General features: G+C 37.1%; 1 protein-coding gene across 1 annotated transcript in view; it reads right to left on the bottom strand.

Moving 5' to 3' along the window:
• LOC149842402 (eukaryotic translation initiation factor 3 subunit A-like) overlaps window positions 1-24244 on the bottom strand; it is a 36678-nt gene extending 12434 nt beyond the window's left edge. Inside the window, exons 1-10 of the mRNA XM_089999135.1 lie at window positions 24110-24244; window positions 19962-20122; window positions 19092-19573; window positions 16547-16762; window positions 16088-16456; window positions 15958-15987; window positions 14006-14233; window positions 13753-13914; window positions 12509-12727; window positions 12198-12404 (exon numbers count right to left, since the gene is read on the bottom strand). Coding sequence (XP_089855261.1) covers window positions 12198-12404; window positions 12509-12727; window positions 13753-13914; window positions 14006-14233; window positions 15958-15987; window positions 16088-16456; window positions 16547-16762; window positions 19092-19573; window positions 19962-20007 — 1959 coding nt within the window. The 5' untranslated portion in view covers window positions 20008-20122; window positions 24110-24244. The remainder of the gene's footprint in view (window positions 1-12197; window positions 12405-12508; window positions 12728-13752; window positions 13915-14005; window positions 14234-15957; window positions 15988-16087; window positions 16457-16546; window positions 16763-19091; window positions 19574-19961; window positions 20123-24109) is intronic.
• Window positions 24245-25283: the final 1039 nt, after the last annotated feature.

Here is a 25283-nt window from a genome sequence, read left to right as displayed (position 1 = left end):
CGCACAGATTCAGGGGGAGAGTTTTTATCCACAGATTTTCAAAATTATCTTAAATTGCATGGCATCACACATCAAAGATCTTGTCCTTATACACCTCAACAAAATGGACTGGCAGAACGAAAACATCGCCATATTATAGAAACCACTAGAACTTTATTAATAGCAAATCAAGTCCCTAAAGACTTTTGGGCAGAAGCTGCCTTAACTGTCACCTATCTCATTAATAGGATGCTATCTTCTTCGTTACAAAATATCACTCCCATTGAAAAACTTATGAACATTTCTCCATACTACTCTAGATTAAGAATATTTGGGTGCAAATGTTTCATATTTACTGACAAAAATGATAAACTTTCCCCTCGTGCGATTCCCTGTGCCTTTTTAGGATATGCTGAAAACCAGAAAGGTTATAGATGTTTTGACTTCAAAAATAATAAACTATATGTGTCTAGAAATGTTTCCTTTCTTGAAAAGGAGAGCTTCTTTGATTTTAGAAAATTAAAAGACGTCACTGAGTACTCCTTTTTGCTAGATCTAACATCAACATCTGATGAATATGACCTTGATTGTAACTTTGATGATGATCCAAGAATTATTGATCTTAATGTTGAAAATGAAGAAGTTCATAGAGATACTAGTATTCAATATTCCAGGCGACAAGAGTCTAATACTCCATGTGCACTTGAGAAATATTCTAACATTCCAACTAGACAATCATCCTGAATCTCGAGGCCTCCAGAAAAGTTTGTATCATACGAGTCTTTCTCACCCACATATAGGGCAGTTATTGCATTAATTCACTCATATGAAGAACCATCCACATATTTTCAAGCAAAAAATGATATCAAATGGATAGAAGCCATGAAAGTTGAATTAGATGCACTTGAAAAGGCTTCTACATGGAATATTCAAGATCTTCCTCCAGGGAAGAAAACTATAGGATGTCGATGGGTTTATAAAATTAAAACCAAGAGTGATGGTACTCTTGAAAGATATAAAGCCCGTTTAGTAGCCAAAGGTTATGCCCAAGAATATGGGATTGATTATGAAGAAACCTTTGCTCCGGTGGCTCGTATGACTACTGTCCGAACCTTAATTGCCTTAGCTTCTATCAAAAAATGGTCTATTTTTCAAATGGATGTCAAAAATGCTTTTTTAAATGGAAAGCTAGTTGAAGAAGTATATATGGAACCCCCTCCTGGTCTAAGTATTCCTAAGGGTAAAGTCCTTCGCTTAGAAAAAGCTCTTTATGGACTTAAACAAGCACCAAAAGCTTGGTATGATAGGTTTAGTCGTGTTATGATTGATATTGGTTTTCAATTCTGTTTAACTGACACTGCTTTGTTTATTAAGAATTCTGATGCAGGGATCATTGTGCTTCTTCTCTATGTGGATGATATGATCATCACCAAAAGCGATAAACAGGGAGTTGAAACAATCAAAACACTTCTTAAATCTCATTTTGAAATGACTGATTTGGGCTTGTTGAGATATTTTTTAGGCATTGAAGTTGCTTATTCTCCTAGAGGATATTTATTATCTCAGACTAAATTTGCTTTTGATATTGTTTTCAGGTCTGGTATTACTGATGATAAGAAAGTTGACACTCCAGAAGTTGTTAATGTTAAAATGAAGATTGATGATGGAGAACTTCTTGCAGACCCTACTCCTTACAGACAGCTTGTCGGGGCACTTTCCTATCTATCCATTACCAGACCAGATATAGCACATGTTGTTCATACAGCAAGTCAATTTCAACATGCTCCTACTTCTGTTCATATGGGAGCAGTCATGTGTATTATCAGATACATCAAGTCCTCTCTTTCACGAGGACTTTTCTTATCTTCCTCCTCTTCTCTTGATTTAATTGCATATACTGATGCTGATTGGGGAGGTGATCCCAATAATAGACACTCAACCACTGGCTTTTGTGTCTTTTTAGGGGAATCATTAATCTCGTGGAGGTGTAAAAAGCAGCAGAAGGTATCTCTCTCATCCACCGAAGCTGAATACAGAGCCATGGCAACCACGACCATGGAAGTAGTTTGGCTCCGACGACTGCTTGCTGACATGGGAGTTGAAGCAACAAAGGCTTCACAAATGTGTTGTGACAACAAAAGTGCGATCTACATTGCCAGTAACAGAACATTCCACGAACGCACCAAACACATCGAAATGGATTGTCACTACGTCAGAGAGGAATATCTACACGGGATAATTGATCTGCCATATGTCACTTCAGAATATCAGTTAGCAGACCTCTTTACAAAGCCTCTCGCTGCTCCCCGATTTCACTTTCTCTTACACAAACTTTCGCTCATTGTACCGTAAGTTTGAGGGGGAGTGTTAAAATGTAAAATTGTACATATATGTATATATAATAATATTATATTATTATATATATATAAATACATTTTTAATTTCTTTCTTTTTTGTATTTTTTTTCCTTTATTTTTATTTTTTGTCTTTATGTCATCTAGTTCAGTTTGAACTAGAATGACTGTTGCTAGTCAAGTCCTGTCCAGACTTGACTAGCAATAGAGTTGTTGGACTGACACATTCCAACAACTCTAAATAGAGCTGTTGGACTGTGCCCAACAGCTCTATTGAGTCCTCTTTCAGCTGTGTATATAAAGGGGTGCAGCCCCTCTTGTATTTCACTCCAATGCTTCTTAAGCAATTGGTTTTTCATATCAATAAAGAATACATTTTTATTTTTATTTTGTTTCCAGTTATACCCTTTTTAAGGGTTATGTTTTAGTGTCATTCTTGACACTTGCTCTTGTTAATCAAAGCTCGTGTTTCGAAGATCCCCATTTCATTTCAGTACCTACACTTGCTGAGGCATATAACCGTCTAAGCAGACTTGCGATATCTCTTCCACATTCTCAGCCTGTGACTCAGTCATCTGCATTAGTTGTCTCATCTGGTTATGGACGTGGAAATCTTCAGAACATCAGAGGACAAGGTCGTGGACGAGGTGTGGGAGGCAGAGGAAAGCTTCAATGTACATTCTGTGGAAAATCTGGACATTTAGAAGATCGTTGCTGGGATAAGCATGGCCGACCAACCTCCTCTTCATTAAAGTCATATGCTCCTAAAGCTAATACTACTACTCTCGAGGTAACAAAGGCACAAGAAAATATCTCTTCAAGTGACAGTAGTATAACTCTCAGTCGTGCTGAATATGATGAGCTGATAGCTCTTCGTCCTTTGAGTTCTACCTCTCCTGTTGCTGGTGTTGCCTATTCAACCGGGAATCTTCTTCATCCGACTGACCGTAAGTGGATTATTGATTCTGGTGCATCCAGACATTTATGTGGCAATTCCCTTGCTTTTTCAGATCTAAAGGATATTAAGGCTCAGCTTGGAGTCTCATTAGCCGATGGGAGTACCTCCCCGGTTGTTGGTCAGGGAAATATTTTTATATCCTCCTCATTACAGTTGAAAAATGCTCTTCATGCTCCAAAATTTTCTCAAAGTTTACTTTTTGTTAGTTGCCTTGTAAAAGAACAACACTGTAGAGTAATATTTGATACAATGGGTTGTCATTTTCAGGATTTGCTGACGGGGAAGAAGATTGGTGGAGGCTATGAAGAAAATGGAATCTACTACTTACATCATCCAATGGGTATTGTTCATGCTGCAGTGGAACATTCATTTAGTCCTGTTCAGTGGCATCGTCGTCTTGGCCATCCTTCATTGTCAAAGCTTCGTTCGGTCTTTCCTCAGATTCCCTCCACCACATCATTTCAGTGTGAAGCATGTCAGTTGGGCAAGCATCATCGAAGTTCATTTCCTTCGAGTCAGAGTCAGTCTAGTAATAAAGTCTTTGAACTTCTTCATGCAGATGTATGGGGTCCTAGTAAGATTCCTACTAGGACTCAGTGTCGATACTATTTAGTTATTGTTGATGATTTCTCTAAGTTATCATGGGTGTTTTTAATAAAGGAACGATCTGATGTTCCAAATATTATCAAATCTTTAATTCTTGAAATAAAAACTCAGTTTGAATCTACTGTCAAGATTGTTCGCACTGACAATGCTCTCGAGTTTAAATCAAAAGGTCTGTTACAATTTTACCAAGATAATGGCATCCAACCCCAAACTTTCTGTGCTTATTCATCTCAACAAAATGGGGTGGCTGAGCGAAAACATCGTCACCTACTTGATGTTGCCAGGACCATTATGATTCAATCAAATGTTCCTGCAGCATACTGGGGAGATGCAATTACAACTGCTTGCTATCTGATCAACCGCATGCCCTCCTCTTCTGTGGGTGATCAAATTCCAATTCATATCCTAAAACCCAAAAACCCTCTCTTCTCCCTCTCGCCCAAAGTGTTTGGATGTGTTTGTTTTGTACACAAACTTGGCCCTGACCGTGATAAATTAGCTGCTCAAGCTACAAAATGCATATTTATAGGTTATCCCAAAAATCAAAAGGGATATCGATGTTATGATCCTACTTCTCGCCGAGAGTATGTTAGTGCGGATGTATCTTTCTTGGAATCCACTCCATATTACTCTAATACCGGTTCCACGCTGTAGGTTGATCCAGCTGAGTCTTGTTCATTACCTACACCTCCTTTTCCCTTGGAATCCGTGCCCTTATTCCAGAACCACACTTCATCCTCTTCCAGATTTCATAATCCTCCATTGGTATATGTGCGTAGAGATCCACCTCCGCAAGTGCCTCCATCTTCTTATTCCCCTGAGGTAAGTTCTACTGACAATAATGATCTTCATGATGATGATAACAGGTTGATTGCTCTACGAAAGAGGACAAGACAATGTACCTTATATCCCATATCTCATTTTGTCTCCGAAGACAAAATTGGCAATCAGATGAAATCTTTTATTTCAACTTTATCTGCTGAAATTATTCCTCTGAACTATCAGCAGGCAGAGCTTGATACTCGCTGGAAGCTGGCTATGCAAGAAGAAATTGATGCCTTAATATCTCAGCATACTTGGGATCTAGTTGATTCCCCAGCAGATGCTGACATTGTTGGATGTAAATGGGTATATACGATAAAGTACAAATCTGATGGTTCAATTGAACGGTACAAGGCCAGATTAGTAGCCAAAGGGTATACTCAGACATATGGTATTGATTTCTTTGAAACTTTTTCTCCTGTTGCACGGATGGGTACCATTCGTCTTGTTCTCTCAGTAGTTGTTCAGCATGGGTGGAGCCTGTACCAATTAGATGTGAAAAATGCATTTTTATATGGGGACTTATCTGAGACTGCTTACATGCAACAACCTCCAGGATTTGAGGTTGAGGGGGAGTGTCAGAAGGTGTGTAGATTGAAAAAGGCAATTTATGGCTTGAAACAAAGTCCTCGTGCATGGTTTCAGAAGTTGTTTGAAGTGATGTCATGTTTTGGCTTTAATAGGTCAACAGCAGATCATACACTATTCATAAAGAAAACTAGCTCTGGCATAGTTGTTATGGTGGTATATGTGGATGACATCATTCTTACAGGTGATGATGTGAAAGCTATTGAAGCCACAAAGGATCATCTTCAAAAACACTTTGTTACAAAAGACATTGGTTCACTCAGGTATTTTCTGGGTATAGAAGTTGCCAGGAGCCGTGAAGGGATGGTTTTGTCTCAACGGAAGTATGTTCTTGACTTATTAAAGGAAACAGGAATGTTGGGAGCTAAACCAGCAAATATACCTATGGACCATAAAGTTCAGTTGTTTGAAGAAGGGTCAAAACTGGTTGATAGCAAAAGCTATCGCTCCCTAGTTGGGAAACTATTGTATGTAACTGTGACCAGGTCGGATATTGCTTTAGCAGTAAGTAAAGTCAGTCAGTTTATGGACAAACCAACTGAGGTACACTGGAATGCAGCTATTATGATTCTCAGATATCTAAAATCTTCTCCTGGAAAGGGGTTATTGTTCAAGAAAGGTGGAACTCTGGATATAGTGGCCTATTCTGATGCTGACTATGCAGGGTCTGTAGTAGATAGAAAATCTACCACAGGATTTTGTGTGTTCCTGGGAGACAACTTGATCTCTTGGAGAAGTAAGAAGCAAAATGTGGTTTCTAGGTCGAGTGCAGAATCAGAATATCGGGCTATGGCCAGCTGCTGAATTGATGTGGGTTCGTACTGTTCTTCTTGATCTTCACGTGAAGGTTTCCTCTCCCATGACCATGATGTGCAATAACAAAGTTGCAACATATATAGCAAACAATCCTGTATTTCATGAGAGAACAAAGCACATTGAGGTTGATTGCCACTATGTAAGGGATATGGTTCAAGCGGGTCATATCACTACCAAATATCTAAAGTCGGAAGATCAAGTTGCAGATATGTTCACAAAACCTCTTGCTAGACCAAATTTTTCAAAATGTTGTGACAAGCTGAGCATAATTGATATCTATGCTCCAGCTTGAGGGGGAGTGTTGAGAATAGGTGGTTTTAAGTAAAGTTATTTTATAGTAAGATGCCATTTGTATTTTTGTTTTTATAATTGGGGCTTTATTGTAATTATGCTTCTTAAGCCTCTCTCTATTTAACATAGAGAGAGGCCCTAATATCGAGATGAAGTTCTGAGTTTTTTGTGCAGCCGTCTCTCTCCCTCTATCTCTTCTCTCTCTAGGTCTCGGGTTATCTTCTACAATTGTTTTCAAAATTGATACTAGTTCCCATATGGACAGTGGTGAGAGTATATTTAAACTGACTCACGGTGTAAACTGCAGGCACAATGTCAAGCCTCGTAATTGAGAGATATGACAGTGCCCCGATAAGTTGTATGTAAGGTATTTAGTTTTTTAGTGGTTCCCCGACATCAATCTTCATTTTGACATTGACAACTTCAGGAGTGTCAACCTTCTTATCACTTAAAATACTTGACCTGACAATAATATATGAAGCAAATTTAGATTGAATCAGTAAATATCCTTCAGAAGAAAAAGCAACTTCTATACCAAGAAAAAAATTTCAGAAATCCCAAATCAGTCATTTCAAAATGAGTTTTAAGAAGCCTTCTAATATATTCAACTACCTGCTTATCACTTTCAGTGATGATCATGGCGTCCACGTAGAGGAGAAGAAGAATAATACCAGAATCAGAACTCTTAACAAACGAAGTTATGTCGGTTAGACAAGATTGAAATCCAACATTAAGTATAACTTGACTAAACTTGTCGTACCAAGTCTTTTGAGCTTGTTTAAGGCCATAGAGGGCCTTATGTAACCGAAGAGCTTTTCCATTAGGAACAATTATACCAGGCAGTGCATCCATATATCCTTCAACTAATTTTTCATTTAGAAACGCATTCTTAACATCCATTTGATATATGGGTCATTTCTTTACAGAGGCAAGAGCTACTACAGTTCTAACTGTGGTCATCCTAACAACTAGAGCAAAAATTTTCTCATAATCTATTTCATACTCTTGAGAGTATCTCTTGACAATTAACCTAGCTTTTTATCTTTCAAGAGTTTCATCACTCTTGATTTTTATCTTATATACCCATCGACAACCTACGTGTTTTTTTCCTAAGAGAATATCTTGAATAGTCTAAGTATTTACCTTTTCTAAAGCATCCAATTCTACCTTCATAGCTTCTAGCCGGTCAGGATGTATTTTGGGTTCAACATAGTTTGAGGGTTCTATAAGCTGAAAAGGACTCATAGAACACAAATTTTCTAGGGGGTTTATATACTCTAGATGACCTTCTAATTTGTGTTTCGACATGGTTTTCACCATTGATATACTTTTTAAGAGTACATGGATGTTCAAAACTACCTTGTTTGAAATATCGGATACAACTTTGATCTCCATGAGATTGTTGTTCACTTATGTCATGAGAATCTTCTTCTCTTACATCCGGTTCTTGCTCAATATCACAATCATTAATTTTGATAATTAAATCCATCAAAAAAGAATATTCATTTATTTCCTTAGTTTTCTCAATTTTAAAAAAAAAACTTTCCTTTTTCAAAAAGGATACATTCCTTGAAACACAGTCTTTTATTTTTAAAATCAAAGCATTTATATCATTTTTTATTACTTGCATATCCTAAAACGACACAAGGAATAGCATGGAAGAGAGAGTTTGTCATTTTTATCGGTGAAAACAAAACATTTACTTCAAAAGATTCTTAATCTAGAGTAACCTGGGACTTGTTTAAAAAGTTTTTCAATAGGAGATATGTTTTTCAAGGAAGAAGATGGCATTCGATTAATAAGAAAAATGGTCGTTAATGTAGCTTCAGCCCAAAAATCTTTAGGAACTTGATTTGTGATAAGCAAGGCTCTTGTTGTCTCGATAATATGACTATGCTTTCTTTCAGCCAAACCATTTGTTGAGGAGTAAAGGACAAGATTTTTGGTGTGTAATACCATATAAATCTAGATAGTCTTTAAATTCTTTCGATAAAAACTCTTCTCCTGAATCAGTGTGAAAGATGAAAATATCATTCTTAAATTGGTTCTTGACCAATTTGTAAAATATTTGAAAATGTGAGAAAACTTCAAACTTTTGTTTGAGAAAATAAATCTAAGTATATCTCATAAAATCATCCACAAAAATTACAAAATACATAAAACCACCCTTTGATGTAAAGGGTGTTGGAGCACATACATCCGAATGTATTAACTCAAGAGGTCGGGAAAAAACAAAAGTTCTTTCTTGAAATGGTAATCTCTTCATTTTGCCAAGAATGGAGTTTTCACATGTAAAGTTTTCTGAATTACAAAAATTTTCATTTTTGGAAAATATTGAATCTTGGCTATGCTAGGATACCCATGTCTTTTATGTCATAGATCCAAATCTAATTTCTGAACATTGCAACGAAAGGTATTCTTGGGTATTTCCAAAAAATCCATGTAGTATAAGCCTCATTCTCTATGGCCTTCCCAATCAGCTTTTCTGACTCGTAATCCTGCACTCGACAACCACTAATACCCATAGTCAAATAATTGAGAAACTAATAAAAGATTTAAATTTAGTTTAGGAATATATATTTTTGAAATATAAAATCCTTTTGAAATGTTTTCAAAGTTTCCTATTCCTTTTATCTCAAGAGATGTTCCATCAGCAATAAAAACATTTGATCCACTTGAATTGCGACGTTCAGGAAAAATGTATCACCATTTGGTGTCACATGAAAAGATGCACATGAGTCAAGAAGCCAAAGATATTTACCGGGATCGGAGAAGCCGAATGAAGAGACCGCGGCTCCAGTGGATGAGGATTCTCCTTTGAGTAGAGGTTGAAGAGCATCCACTAACTCTGTCAAGGACATGTTTCGAATAGACAAATCTTGTACAATTTTTCCATCACTTGACTCTTGTGGAGGTCCAACAACAACTTTCTTCTTATAAGGTTTTTTTAATTTAGGGCTATATATTTTCACATGTCCTGGCTCACGACAATAATAACAAATAACTTTCTTTCTTTCGAACTCATTGCCTTGCCTTTCATCACTTGGCCTTCTATAGTGTGGTGGCCGGTAGGTGCGAACATAACTTCCCAATTAAGATACGGCTATGACAAAGTCATCGTCACTCTTAGATATTTGCTTTTTAAGCCTATTTTCTTCTATACTTAATTTTTCAATAGTGTCTTCTATTGAAGAAACTTTCCCTTGATAAAGAAGAGTGGATTTGGTAGATTCAAAATCTGATCTCAAACCATTAATGAATTAATAAAATTGTTTCATGTTTATTTGATTTTGGTGGAGTTCAATATCTTCCAAACAATACCACTTTGAGTCAAGAAGAGCCAATTCTTCACGTAGTTCGGATAAGGCATTAAAGTATTCTCTAATGCTTTTGTCTCCTTGAGTCATATTGTGTATCTTGTCTTGCAAGTTGCACACATGTGCAATAACTTTAAGAGAATACATTCTCTTAAGATAATCCTATAAATTGTTTGCATGTTCCAATTTGGCAAGACTTGAACACTTCTTAATGTCAACGCTACTAATGAGTCAAGACATAATCATGGCAATGCTTCATTCTCCACTCCTACTTTTTTTGCACAAATGGTAATTGCCTTATTTTTCTCAACCTCCGTAAGAGGTACCTCTTTCTCACCTTCAACTTTAGTGAGGATTAGTTGGGGTTCCGAATTGGTCACATCCATTAATCCCCACAACCATTTTCCCCATATGAGATGCTTCATAATTGAAGCCCAAGTTACATAGTTAGAATCATTGAGCTTGATGGGTTTTATAGTGACAATTTCATTGTCATCCATTTTTATAAGGGTAAAAGCAAAGAGAAAGACAAGAGAGAAGAAGAAAAAGAAAAAAAGGTAGATACTTCGAACACTCCACCATCAAGTAAGCACTACCAATCAAGAGCACGAGCACTCATTCACCAAGCAAGCACCACCAATCAATATCTTGAAATACGATTACAACCTTACTAGCACTCGAATAAGGATTGTAAAAGAGCTTCAACACTTTAAAATTTGGAGTGGCATGCTTCTCAATGTACCAAAAAAGATTCAGCTTGATCACCAAGCTCTAACACCATGTAAGTAAATGAGTTCCTTCAAAGGTATTAGCTAAGTCACCAACAATGAACACTCAAAAGAGTTCCACCAAAATACCACAATGAAGACTCAAAGAACTACAAAAGGGTTCACTCACAAATACCCATTAAATGGGTTCAAGAACAAGAGATTTAAAAATAATGATTTTATTGATTGTAGCATATACTTGAAGCAATACATGGAATGGGGACTATGCCCCATATTTATACACAAAAGAGAAGACTCAGAGAGTTGTTGGGATCCCAACGACTCTATTGTATTGACTAGCCAGCATGTTGACTAGTTCAATACCAACTAAAAGAATAAAAATCTCTAATCCTAGTTACAACTTAATTACATTCTATATAACTATATATATATATATAAATCTATATATATGTACATTTATTTTTAACAATTTGGACCCCCTCCCAGCCCTAGCATACCTGCTCATGGGAGTCAGGCCTGTTCTGCTATGTAGTGGGCAGACGTAGCAGGGTTAGAATGATTTGGAAGATTTTTCAAACTGCCGCTAGAGAAAACCAATTACCCTTGCCTTACAAAAAATGTGGTACATGTGGATTGCCTGTCTGGGACAGGGGTTTGAGCCCCATCTATTTGGGCTGGGCCCAGGCCAGTGCTTTGACCGCCCATCCATTTTATAGGCTGGGCCAGCCGTTGCCCAACCTTATATCTTCTAAGACAAAAATCAGAAACTCATGCCAAAGACATCACAAACAATCCAATAACCAAATTGGGCTGCTCACTATCATTTGGCAACTGGAATCACCTGGATCAGGAGATTTGGCATGAGTTCCAATACAATAACTCAGTGTAACAACCCTAGATCTACTTACTACAGTTGACATCTGACCCATTGGACCCCTCAGCATTATACATGAACTAACAAAGTTATTCCAAAGTATTAAACAGTGTCCTCATGTCTTCAAACACTAAGAACAAAAGACTACATTCAACCAGAAAAGACCATGCACGTCTTTCATGTTCTGGCACTGACCACAAAAAGCAGGCTATTGTGACTAGGATAAAACATTTCAGAAGGCAATATGAGCTTTCCATAAAGCTCATTAAAGAAAAAGTAACAGCAGCACTTACACATCCAAACAAAAAAATAAAAATTTGTAATTGCAGGTAAATCCTCTTTGATGACAAACATTATTTTTTGCATACCAAATAAGAACAAACCAGAAATTAAAAACTAATAACACAAGTGTAGTAGAGGATCAATAAGTCACTTTCACTTCCAATCGAACCATTCAACTTCACCATCAGTTTACACTAGAAAATATTCAGAAAACTCTGACAAGTCTCGACATACAAAAGGCCCACAAAAATCAAACATGATACCAGTTAAGTTGAAAGAAAGAGTTGATCCAGTTAGAATTAAAAGCTTTATGTACAAGAGTGGAAAAGAATAGGCTCACCAAGCTAGTTCCTAAATATGATTTCACAGCAAGTGAATGAGCATAAAACCAAGTCAAATAAATTTTTCAACCAAATCAGACAAATAAAATTTTCATATAAGTATATAACTATATAACTATATATAATCTACAATTCCATACAATGACAAGAAAGAATACCACAGTTATTATTTCTTTTTTTTTATTTTTAGGCAACCAAGATGTGAATGAAACTATCTAATAAGTACAATCATACAACATACCCCCTCAATGGCAGGCTTCTTTCCTTTCTTGCCTTTGCGCTTTTCCGCTTCCTGGAGCAAAGCCTGAGCTTCTTGAAGTTCTCTCTCCTCTATTTCCCTACGAATCCGTTGCTCCTCCCTTCGAGAATACTCAGAAGCAAGCCTCTTTTGTTCTGCTTCCTCAGTTATTTTCTGAAGTTTTAATCTCTTTGATTCTTCTTCTCGTTCCTTCAAGAAAATTACAATGAGAAAAGATCAATTAATCTCAATATATTTGCCTAAAGCAGAATAAGTAGCAAGACTATATGATACAGGATCAAAAGATCAGATACCATTTCCAACATGTGATGTTCTTGTTCTTCCTTGCGCTTTTCAATAATAGACTTCCGGGCTAAAAGCCTCTTGTGCTCCTTGTCTATAATATCAACCAAAGCAGGCAAGGAGTCACTCAATCTGGACGCCTTTGCTGAAGGATAAATGAGGCTCCTAGCTTTACTGAGTCGTTTTGCTAGAGAAGTCAGATGATTCTGGAGCCTATCCGACTCAAGATCCTGCACATAGCAATTTTTCATTTAACACATGTTAGGTATAATAGTTTGTCTGGAAAGGTTGCAGACAAAATTCAACAGCACACAACCTGTGTTTTAGTTTCTAAATATAACTGATCATTCACATATGGACCATGTAAAGACAGCTTCCCTTCCACATGTGAACCCACAAAACTAAGATAGAGACTCTGCTGGCACAGTGCATGAGGGAATGAAATCCAAGGGGAGAACATCAGAAAAACAAAGGAATGCCTCTGTGTACGCAGAAGTATAAATGCATGTTTTGCATTTGGAATTAAAAAATTACTATACAACCAGGTAATTCAGTATGGCCACTCTTACCAACAACAGATGCAATATAAGCCTCCGGAAGCCATTTTTAGACTCAGATGAGACATCAGACTGATCTTGCAGGAGTGATAAAGGCAAAAAATCTTCATTTAGCCTAAGGAAAATTGATCCCCTTGAACTTTAGATAAGCGGACTGGAGATCCAATTCATAACTCAGGTCATCCATATATTTACATTAACTACAGAAGCACCCTCTGACAACAACAACAACAACAATAATAATAATAATATATGCACGGATTTTGCCTTTATGAAAAAGAAAATAATACACTTTTCCATGCAATATTTTCCACAAGAATGTGTATTAGCAAGAGCTTGCTAAGCAAATGCATGTTGGACATACAATCTCAGCACACACACACACATCAACCACAAGTTCCTTGGAAGAAAGCCTAAAGTTTGTACAGGAAACCGAGAAGGAATAACCTAGTTCACTTGTATGCTAAATAAACAACAGAGTATTCCATATGCATGAACGTGCAAGTTTGTACACTACATGCCCTTACCATGCCACCAAACAATATGACACACACACATCAACCACAAGTTCCTTGGAAGAAAGCATAAAGTTTGTACAGGAAACTGAGAAGGAATAACCTAGTTCACTTGTATGCTAAATGAACAACAGAGTATTCCATATGCATGAACGTGCAAGTTTGTACACTACATGACCTTACCATGCTACCAAACAGTATGACACCCTTCAGATGGTCAACCTTCATTGCCACAAAATTGTATTTCACAGCATCAACCGAAATTCTTTCCACAACTGAGAAACTGAAAAAGGGGATCATCCTTGACAAAACCTCAATTTTCATTGTCTGATACACCTGAGAAACCTGAAAAAGTAAACAACAAGCTGCTTTGTCATATTCAAATGCCTTGCACAGAAAGGAAATGAACAGATAAGAAGGCTTTCATCTAGAAAACCTGCTGCAGCACTCTCAAGGTAGCGAGCTTCTCCAATGAGGGAATATACTGCGATAGCTGCACCTCAGGCACTGGAGAAGCTGAAGAAAGTTTATCACCAAGCTTGGAAAGCTTGCTTAACAATGGCTCAACTTTTGATGCAAGATCTAGGGGAAGGAATTCATTTTCCAAAAGATGGCAAAGTTCTTTGACTTCCTGTGGAACATATGTTATCACTCCTTTGGATGCCTGAGCATTAGAAAAAGAAGAATCCTCAGTTAATGATCCAGGTGACATCTAATATGAAGATCCACGCTTGTCTCAACAACAATGTAATAAGAAGAAATCTAGACAAAACCAAGGCAAGAGTTATCCTCAATTAAAAAAAAAGAATACAGGATCCAGTTAGCCACATACAAAAAAGTTTGTTCAGAAAAAGCTGAATACTAGTCAATTTTCCATAAAAAGAAACTATTCAAAGCTGTACCAGGATTTCTAAGTTTTTCTAACCACTCTCAGCAACAAAGCACAAAGAGCATTAAACAAATACTTGAGCAACCAAGGCCTACATGACAGAATATATTCCCTTATATAAGGTCGTTTAGAGTCAGTCACAAACTTGACATCAGGACAGGCCAGGCTCATGCTGAACTGATATCAAGCCTAGGGAGGAATCAGGGATCATTGTGTCCAGTTCAATCAGGCTTGGGATTTAATGTGCACACAGCACAAGCCTTCATCCAGCTAGACCATGGCAACCAGTCCTAGGCTCAACTTGAAATGAGGACAGGCCTTAACCAAGACCAAATACAGTGCATCTGGTACCAGGTAACCAAAGCCTATGAGAATCACATCAAATATCAACAACAACATCAGAGCCATCTCCAACACAAATCAGAATTACAGATTTCACCTTCAAAATATATTAAAAAAAAGTAAATTTCAGAGATGGGTAGCATCCTCACTAGTGGATTCTTTGTACTACAAAAGAAAAGATAGCATTCATCTAAAATAAGTTCCCCACACGGGAACTGAATTTTCCTGTAGGGGCTTTAATTACAAAAACTAGGGATGAGCAATTAGTTCTGACTAGCACCTTCAACTCATATTCATGGAAATTGAATTCTGAGCCTCCCATATATGTTTTCAGTAAATAAGTCGCAAAGGTCCAAGCCAAAAATCTAACAGACACCAATTATTACATAGTTTCTTTTCACGTAATATACTATCCAATGCAAGATAACAAGTACCATCTAGATATATCATTCAATCTATGTCAGATGGATATGGCTGTGGTTATGGGGATACCATTTTTATGAAGTTTCAAATATGACTAGCATGTAAGGGGATGCAGAACGGGAGTCAAAATGGAGTATTTGTTTGACACAGCATTCAATTAACCAAAAGAAAACATTCTTGCAAATTAATTAGAAATTTTCGACTTCTATCATATTCCCTCATTTACCAATCAACCATCAACAATGTTATTATTATTGAAAATTCCAGTTTTTCTACTTTTAGCAAAGAAGTTGGAGTCTTGTCACATGATTTCACTTTTCAACAACATTACAGCAAGACTCAACTGTTTACAAATAAAAAATAGAATACCTTAAGCTATGAACTGGTTAGAAACTTAGAATACTTTTTGCAGTTTGTTTATATATTTTGTGTATTTTTTTTATTTTTGTATTTTTTTAATTGGTGTACCGCCGCCTAGTCCCCGACTAGCCTTTTTAGGGGCTCGCCACCTACCGCTTTTGACTACATAGAGCATCTCAGATCTTTCTTTCACAATTAAGTGGGACAATACACGTAATCAAGCAAATTATAACTAATATAACAAAAAATATATCATCATATCTTCAACAGCTTTTGTACTTTATAAATGAAAACAAAATAAAAGTCACCAATCCACGGAATTCAGGGCACAAACAGGAACTGTGTGATCTAAACTACAATTTAAGCACTCTTACCAATTCTGACAGAAGTGCAGACCGTGAAAACTGTAACAGAAAAATCTAAATGTTAGAATAAAAAACAAAATAAATCAAAACAAATAAAATACCAAAAATCACCCCCACAAGGAAAAGTGGAAGCAATGACCGCTTCTCTGTTATCACGTTTTGGATCAAGACTAAAGCTTAGAAGGCTGGCCATCCTGAGACTGCGCTCTTTTTCATTTTCAAGTTCAAAATGAGCTGCACCATGCTTTTGATCATAAGGAGTAACTGAAAGTGCAGCTAACAATACTGATGAAGCCATTAACTGCAAATCTTTTTGGGTTAGGTTCTTATTATAACTTTTTTGGAGCGCATAAAGCTTATACCAAGCATAGGCATGATAAAGATGGTTCTCTGAAACCCAAAAGATTTCAGTCAGCTTGGCATAATAAACAGCCATCAATGACGGCTTTGGAGTTTTCTTGACCATGCACATGAGGCCATGAATATCTTCGACTGAACGAAAAGCCTCCTGAAAGAATAAATGAAGACATCAATTAACTAATGAAAATCAAGTGCCAACAAATGCATGCCCAAACTGACAGACTGCTGCTTCACTAACCTGCCAGAGTTCAAGTTCAGTTGCAGCTTTCAACTGCTCAAACCTGGTGTCTAAATAAAGCTGTAAGCTCTCGGGAGCTGACAAGTCAGGTCTATCCCTTTGATCTCTGTATTTGTTTAGGTTTGCCAAATGATTTCTTATAATTTCACATAGCCGACGAAACTCAGTAGTTCTCTTGTATTGCTTACAGAATTGGAAGGCCCTGTGTGCTGTCATCTGTACAGTCAAAGAACAACACAAATTTATAAACTCTAAGCCCCAAGCCATTGTCACGTAAAAATGATAGTAACATATAATACTTGAGAAAACATGATGAAACTGCAACATTTTTTTAGGAGATATAGATCCACAACTGGAAGAAAAGGTTCCCTACATCAACAAGTAGGGGTTGACATGAGCTGAGCTGGTACAGAGCTTGGCTTGTACAAGCTCGGCTCTTCACCCCAGCAGCATGTCCAAGCTCAGCTCGAGCTTGAACATGTCTTGTTCGAACTCGTCTCAGGAGGGGCTCAAGCCAGGCTCGGCTCGGCTCAGCTCGAGCTGAGCTGAGTTCATTTTAGAAACTAAAAAATCACTGCAGAGGAGGATGGGATTTGAACCCGCAACCTCCCAAACAAAATGGCAACTCCCTAACCGGTAGGATAACACATTAGTTTTTAGACTTTTAACCAACCAAAACGTATTACATCCTAAATCAAAAAATTACAAATTAAACAAGGTTAATCGAGCTTAGCAAGCTCTGTAGGCTGCTCAAGCTCAGCTCATTTGTCCAACCGAGCCTAAGTGTCATGTTCAGACTCCGCTCATTTATCATTTCGAACGAGCTCGGGCCAGACTTACACGAGCTGAGCCCGGGCAGGTCGGTTCATTGTGCAGGTCTATCAACAAGCGACTGAAAACAAATCACAGAGCTTCTATTACAATATCCAGGAATTAATTCTGGAGCAACACTAGAAACTAAAGATTCAAGCTCTCTTATCACAAACATGACCAGTGTTATCAAATATGCGCCTTGAGGCGCAAAAGACGTGCTTCGCCTTGAGGCGAGACCCTCTGCGCCTCAAGGCACCAGCCTGAGGCATGAAGACCCAAAAAAAAGCAAAGAAGAATAGTAGTTACTTTGAATTAATTAGATTATTTTCCTTTTATTTTTAATTAGTAAGTTTTTAATTAGTTTTTAATTAGTTTTTAATTAGTTTATTTTGCTTTTTATATGTTAATCTCATATTTTTCAGTACTTATTTGAGATTTTTTATTGCTTATTGGTTGTTGCTTGCTTTATACTTTATAGGACATTATATTTTTCAATTATATAATTAGTTTTCAAGTTATGTAATCAGTTTCTTAGTTACTTTGAATTAATTAGATTATTTTACTTTTATTTTTAATTAGTTTATTTTTCTTTTTATATGTTAATCTCGTATTTTTTAGTACTTATTTGAGATTTTCTATTGCTTATTGGTTGTTGCTTTATAAGACAATATATTTTTCAATTATAGAATTAGTTTTCTAGTTATGTAATCAGTTTTTAGCAACTTTTATATGTTAATCTTATATTTTTTAGTACTGATTTGAGATTTTCTATTTCTTATTAGTTGTTACTTCATCAATAAAGCATTTCTTTATTTATTTGTATTTTTAGATATTTTTTTTATAATTTTTTAAAGTTTAAAAAAAAATGAAGCTTACGCTTTACGCGCCTCAGTTTTTGGTGGAGCGCCTTGCTACGCCTCAACGCTTTTCACAACACTGAACACGGCAGCTGAAACTTAACATTGACACTGCTTAAAAATTAGTTTGTGTTTCACAAAATATGGAAAAAGGGCCATACCCAGTCAGTCCTGTACCAAGATGCTATGATGGGATGTACAAGGGTCAGTCTTAACTTTTGTTTGTGCGAGAAGTAACCTGCCTGAGCACTTTATGTTGCTCAAGAAGTGAGATGCGCTTGAAAAATACAAGAGCTAATAAATGGCACTTCAACTTTCTAAGGAAAATGACATGCCAAATATTTCTTGGTTCTAGACAAAGGATTTTGTTATGTTTGTCCTTGTAGCTTGGGAAACGAGCAATTTTCAGCCATATCTCTTATTTATGGTACTGTTGCACCACATATCTCCAAAAGAAATGTTTTGCAGGTGACTGGCAACTTAAACCTCTCCCATTTCAACTTTCTTGATAATGTGGAGAAAGTTAAACTTCTTCAGTTATTACATGAGAACTGGTCAAAACATTATGGTTTTCAGAAGTAGAAATAGTGTCATTCAAAACATGCAAAAGAATGTGTTTTCCTTTTTCCAACACAAATATACAAGAAAAATCCTCCATTAAAATAGTTAGCATTGCCAATAAATTCAAGAATATCTCCAAGAATAACCTTCAAAGAGTTTTTCTTCATATTTTTAAACAATAATGTCATCAAAAACAAAATGGAAGCAAAGGGACATAAAACTTTTCATGCAAATGCTACCATTTGCAAGCACTAGCAAAATTCGTTGGTTTTTAACAGAAATGATGAAAAATGAAGCAAGTTGGGATCACTTACTGCATAGAGATTTTCCATTTTTGAGTTGTTTCTCAGTATCTCCAGCACAGTTCTGTAAGTTTCCCACAAAAATTTAAACCATGGAGTTACCAGCTCACGGTCAGACCTTTCTTTTCCTTTCTCCCCACTAACATAACTCAACATTAAGTCTTCTGGTTTCTTGTCTGCTTCCAAGTCATCAACATCCAGAGCAACCTCCAGTGCCTGGGCCTGGCTTTGGGCTTGCTCTGCCCGCTCGGTAGCAAGGTGCATAAAATGCTTGATAACCTCCTCCAAAGAACCGACATTTACTTGCTGACATATGATACGGTACTGAATTAAACCATCTTTTGCAAATCTCCCCCTTCTCATTTCAACACATATCTCTATGTACTTGAACATGATCCTTTCAAGTGTCTTCTGCCATGCTCGATATCTCTTTGAAGTTATCAGGTCATGAAGAGCTTGCAGTGCTGCTTGCTTTTGACCAACATTTACCAGTTCTGTGTTCATGAATGAGATATATGAGACGTATTCAATGTGAGGCAGGTAATTACTTGAAGTCTTGAAGAAAAATATATAAAATTAACACATACATAAAAATAAAATGAAAATGATTTGTTTCCAGTGTCCCAAAAGAATGGTTGCTGAACTATCCATCCAGCTTAGGGCTTTCCCTTCTCTCTTTTTTTCGAAAAAAATATCTAAAATTCAAAATTGTCCTTCGGAAAAATATACTAGAAGCTTCACAACAGAAACCGGAGAAAATGATCTTCATAAAACCGCACTTTTTAAGTAGAGTTCCTTAGATTAAAACATGTTTGAAATTGACTTCAGCTACACTTATCATGACATGATTATGCAATTAAACAACAAATGGACATTGCTCACCTTCAGCACGCTTGAGAGCATTTTCTGGCTTTGCAAAGGTTGCCATGATTGCAACAATCTTAAAGAGAAGATATGACGAGTGGTGATCACTACCAGCTCAAATGGGAAGCTCTGTGCATTTAAGAAGAGAAAAAATGCAACACGCCCACTGACGCAGGGACCTGCTCAGTCATAAAATTTTGCAACACATTATCGACAAAGTTTTAATCCTAAAACTACTGGTTCAGAAAATTAATGAAGAACCATGATTCAAATCAATCTATCTATTCTATCCAATCCATTAGCTACCAGAATCATACAACAAGTTGTTTCTGAAGTTGAGGAAACCTCTTTCCCTTAGGGCCTGTTTGGTTGTAAATCCAGAAATTTAGTTTTCTGGATTTCTACTCTCCAAACTTTTAAAACTTCAGGCTTTCTAAATTATGGATAAATGCAGTGTTTGGATGCACTTAAAAATCTGGAGAACATATCAAGAATTTAATTTTCCTTATGTTTGGATGGTTTAATTGAAATTTGAATCTCTCTCTCTCTCTCTCTCTCTCTCTCTCTCTCTCTCTCTCTCTCTCTCTCTCTCTCTCTCTCTCTCTCTCTCTCTCTCATGCTAGTATGTGCGCACAAATGTGTGCATACACAGACTCACTCTCTCACTGCACATGCTCTCATAACATTGTTGATGCCGATTGTCAGCAATGCCACAATTCTCTGTATTGGAATTTTCTAGGCAAGGAAAATCTCATGATAAATAAAATTTATGCATTTGGGGAAAATCACAGGAAATATCAGCATGTATGAAATCAATAAATTTTACGGAAATATAAAACATAAATAAAAATAATAATACAAAATGGGCACTAATAACCCCCTTGATCCTACCAACCAAGTGAGTTTCTATATATTCAAACCGCATATCAAGATTCTCAAAATTATAAATTAATACTTTTACAATTTATTCATCTCATATTCCCTGATGGTGACAAATCAAAGCACTAGTGCATCCAAAACCTTCACTTATCCACACCCCAATTCTAAATCTAACGTCCCAAACAGCCTAATTGATCGTTGTCATGTTGATGACAATTATCAACAATGCTGATGCTGATTGGCTAGTGATAATTTAGAAAACCAACAATATTTAACTGCTATTCTTCCAGTAGACACTGCCATGTTGCTGCCCACTACCAAGATGGTAGTGATGCATCCAATATCCAATCCGGAAGCAGTCAGCTTGACAAGCAAGAGATTCAGGGCTTATACCCACATCAAAGTTGGTGAGACAATCCTACCATTTTCTAATTGGTACCTATACACCCCATATTTTGTCTTATAATGTGGCAACTCAGAATCAAAATGAACAATCTCAGAGGCAACAATAACGAGATCTGCATTCAAGACAAGGAACCTGAGACAATAGATGCATCAGCAAGTCAAGTTAAACACTTCTGAAAAAAAAAACCTAAAAATTTTCTTCGATTATCTCACAGAAAGATCATTGCCTACTCTACTATCTTCCAGTGTGTGAATCACATTAAGGACAGAATATAATATATGTCAATTTGCAACCAATAAAGGAACTAAACATGTGATGGAGCAAAAAAAATTGATCCCTATCAGCTTTTGGCAAACAAATAGGAATAAGGTACAAGCAACATTTTAACTACAGTAAATGAACACTTTATAAAAGGCAGTTTAGGAACCATTTGATAAGGTCGTGCATTTTACAAAAGGGTAAACACACAAAAAGAAAAAAGATCAAATTTTCATTCAAACAGAGCACCGTAACAAACCTCACCAAAACGATCCAACTTATCATTACCAGCACAGTCTAGATTTGTCATGATACCCCAAATTCAAATCACCCAGATCAGTGGATCTCCTTAACATTCCACAGTTACCCACACGAGCAACCATGGCGTATGACCAACACCAAACCAAATGAATGCCAACAAGAGAAAACAACACATGGTAATAACATAAAAAGAAAAAGAAAGCTCACCAGAAACTCCAAGATCATAACCAAACAGAGATCCTCCAAAGCTAGAACCATGCAGGGAAACACCACATATCTTGTGACCTTCCCCTCGTACACTGAACCCCAATAACTAATCACTTTTTTTATAAGGATATTAGACTCACCCCCACTAACTAATCTAATCAATTTAAATCTAAGTGTTTTGCACCAGACGCCAAATACCCCATATTCTTTTGAGTGGAGCGATTTGGCATCCAGCCCTTGATCCAGCAAGATGGGAGGTGGAGAGATATGTGTTAAACTTGACAGAGTAGCCCTAAGATATTACTTTACCTGGAGTTTAGACTTGAACCTAACAGAGTGACAGCTTGCTACCTGTAACTGTAATTTGAACAGACCAACAACCTGAGTCTGTAATTCATCTAAAGTACCTTGTAGCAACTGCTGAATTAAAGTAAAAATGAGAGAATATATCTAACAAAGTAAGGAATGTATAATTCATGAATCATCAAACGTTAACTGTTAAAATGAGCAAGATGAAGAATTCAGCTCTTTAAGAACCAAGAGTGAAATACAAAGTATCAAACAAGACAACAAGATCTGTAGAGATGTCAGAGGGATCTTAAGTTTGAACTCCACCTAAGGCTATTCCATGACAGGACCATCACAATAAAATAGATTTCAAATACAAGATAACATACAATATATAGTTTAAGATGAATAATTGTTTTAAAATTCAATCTCCATTAAGGATAAAGTATGACCAAGAAATTGTTACTTCCACTTGGATTTAAGTTGATGGAATGTGCCTAAATGTATAGGTTAGCAACACACTCCCATTCATCCTCCTTCACACGTATCTCTCCACCAGAACATAACATCCAAATTGCACCCACTCACTCTTTTCGCATTCAAACTCTTTGTATATCCTGCTCACATCCTCCCCTGTGGGTTCACCTTGTTCATCTCTCGTTTTTGCATGAATCCCTACACTCTGTCCTAGCCCAAATATTTCACTTGCTGTATTCTTTGCGGTCATTACCATTATCCTTCTTCATCCATCCTTTCTTCTTTAACAATAGCTTCCACACCACCAAGCAATGCCTCTTCCCTTCTCACATCTGTCTCCACAATCACTACCTTCTTTGCTATCCCACTAGAGTTAGCTGTGAAAATTTCTACCCACTGCTGCTCAAGACTCATTCGATACATTAGGTATCTGCACATTGCACCATTTGCACCAATCTCCTCTATGAATATACCAGGGCAGTACCATTCTCCAATAGTTACAGGAAGACTAGCTATTGGGAAATCTAAGTTTGGTAATGTTGATCTTCGAGCTCCCGTTAGAAATGGCAGTCAAACATGGCATGTTGATAGTTGTGGAAAAGATCTTAAGCAAGTACAACATGCAAGCAGAACATTGTGTGAATGATTATGATGAGAACTTTTTGCATTTGGCAATAAAGAACTGTCAAAGGCTCATCTTGAATTTCTTGAGGGATATGAACTATACAGAAACATTAGCTAAGGCAATTGAAAAGAGTGGGAACACGGTTCTCCACCATGTTGCACGATGTGCACCTGCTCAACAATGGACCAAGTAATCAACCAAACTTTCAATGTACTGGGAGGATCCATTACTCGCCCTATTTGATTTCACTCGTGTTCAATGAATTCTTAACAGAACTAAATTGGAAGAATATAGGTGATCTGAAGCTCACATGGATCAAGCACACTCAACAAATAAGCAAAATCCATCATGAAACCACAACCACCAAATATTCACGCAAAACGTCCCCAACGCACAAAACACCAAAACAACACAAAATTCAGCAAAATTACAGAAAATTAGGACCCCTAGAAAACTCAAATACAAACAAAGTAAATAATCGATTAAAAACCCCAAAAATAAGCGAAATCCTTCACAGAACCATAACCACCAATTTCACATGCAAACTGCCCCTAAGACCACGAAACACAAAAACCAACACAAAATTAAATTAAAAAATAAAATAAAATAAAATCGCACAAAATCAGAGCCCAGAAACTGAATCCACTTGCAAACTCATTCATCAGCAACCAAAAAAAATCAACAGACAACAAAATTCAAGTCCTCAGTACAATTTAAACCAGAATTCAAAAAAAAAAAATCCAAGTTATCAATAAATATATAAACCTGAATCTTAATGGAGATCCGTCTTCTTCCCTTTGCTTGTCAACAAATCAAGCACACTCTTATTCAGAGCAATCAAACAACCAGCAATGCCTCAAACGATTTCGATCGAAATTTTTGGCCTGAAATCAGAAACTAGCAACACCTAAAACGAAACAATGTTAGACATCATGGGGGCGAATTGATGAACTCAAAAAAAGAGAAGAACAAAAAAAAGAAGAGAGGAATCGAAGAAATAAACGCCAAACCCAAACTCTGACCCTTAAAAATCCAGAAAGAGTGAGCATCTCCTCGTCGAGTACACGATCGTTGTCGGCGAGGTTGGAGCTCGTCGATGAAAACGAGGTTGCCTCTGGTCTTGGAGAAGCCGAAGAAAATCCGACGATACTCTTCGCCTTCCGCAATACGGAGAGAGAGACCGTGGTTTTTAGATAAATGAAACCCTAATTTTGTTTTCTTTGTTTTTGTTAATCCAGGATTCCAGGTATCAACTAATTTCTATTTTTTTTTTTTTATTAATCTGATTTATCAAACAACAATAATAAATAAATAAAACTCCGGCTCTTTATGTTTTTCAATATCCCATCTTTCTAGTGGAAGACCCCACCCCGTGGTATGTATGCGCCAATAAGACCACCAAAACCCTTTGTGGCACTAGTCGGACACAGAAGTCATGGGTGATCATTGGTCCGATGCTTCTTCGGGCGAAACCAAATCCCAGAGGGTGTGACGTGTACAGGGCCCGGGTACATATTCACCACGGCATTCTGATTTGCGATTACTAACGATTTCAACTTCATGTTCCCTAGTTGCATAGAACAATCCCAACTGAGGCAATCTTTCTGGATTCGCTCCGCCTTACACAGCCTTTCTTTTGTTTTGGCAGGGTGTATTGTTACCACTGCTTACCACACCATCGGGCGGCTCACCGGCATGCCGAGTCTTCCTCCGCCAACAATTGTTGTTGAACCGTCACTTTTCCTTTGTTGATCATGTTATCTATGGTAAAATAGGCATGCGTATCAACGTCTAAGCTCACAGTCAACCCACAGCATCACGACTGGACCTTCCTCCGCGTCCACTTGAGAGCCTTCAGAACTTCCACTTGACTTAACAAGGCCTTCGGAACTGGACTCCACAGCTCCACCTTGATGGATTTTTGGAAGACCATAGTGAA

The sequence above is a fragment of the Nuphar pumila genome, chromosome 3, assembly GCF_984573655.1.
Source record: "Nuphar pumila chromosome 3, dmNupPumi1.hap1.1, whole genome shotgun sequence".
Lineage (NCBI taxonomy): Eukaryota > Viridiplantae > Streptophyta > Magnoliopsida > Nymphaeales > Nymphaeaceae > Nuphar > Nuphar pumila.
The sequence above is the reverse complement of the archived record's forward strand: the minus strand, read 5'-3'. Positions and strand labels throughout refer to the sequence as shown.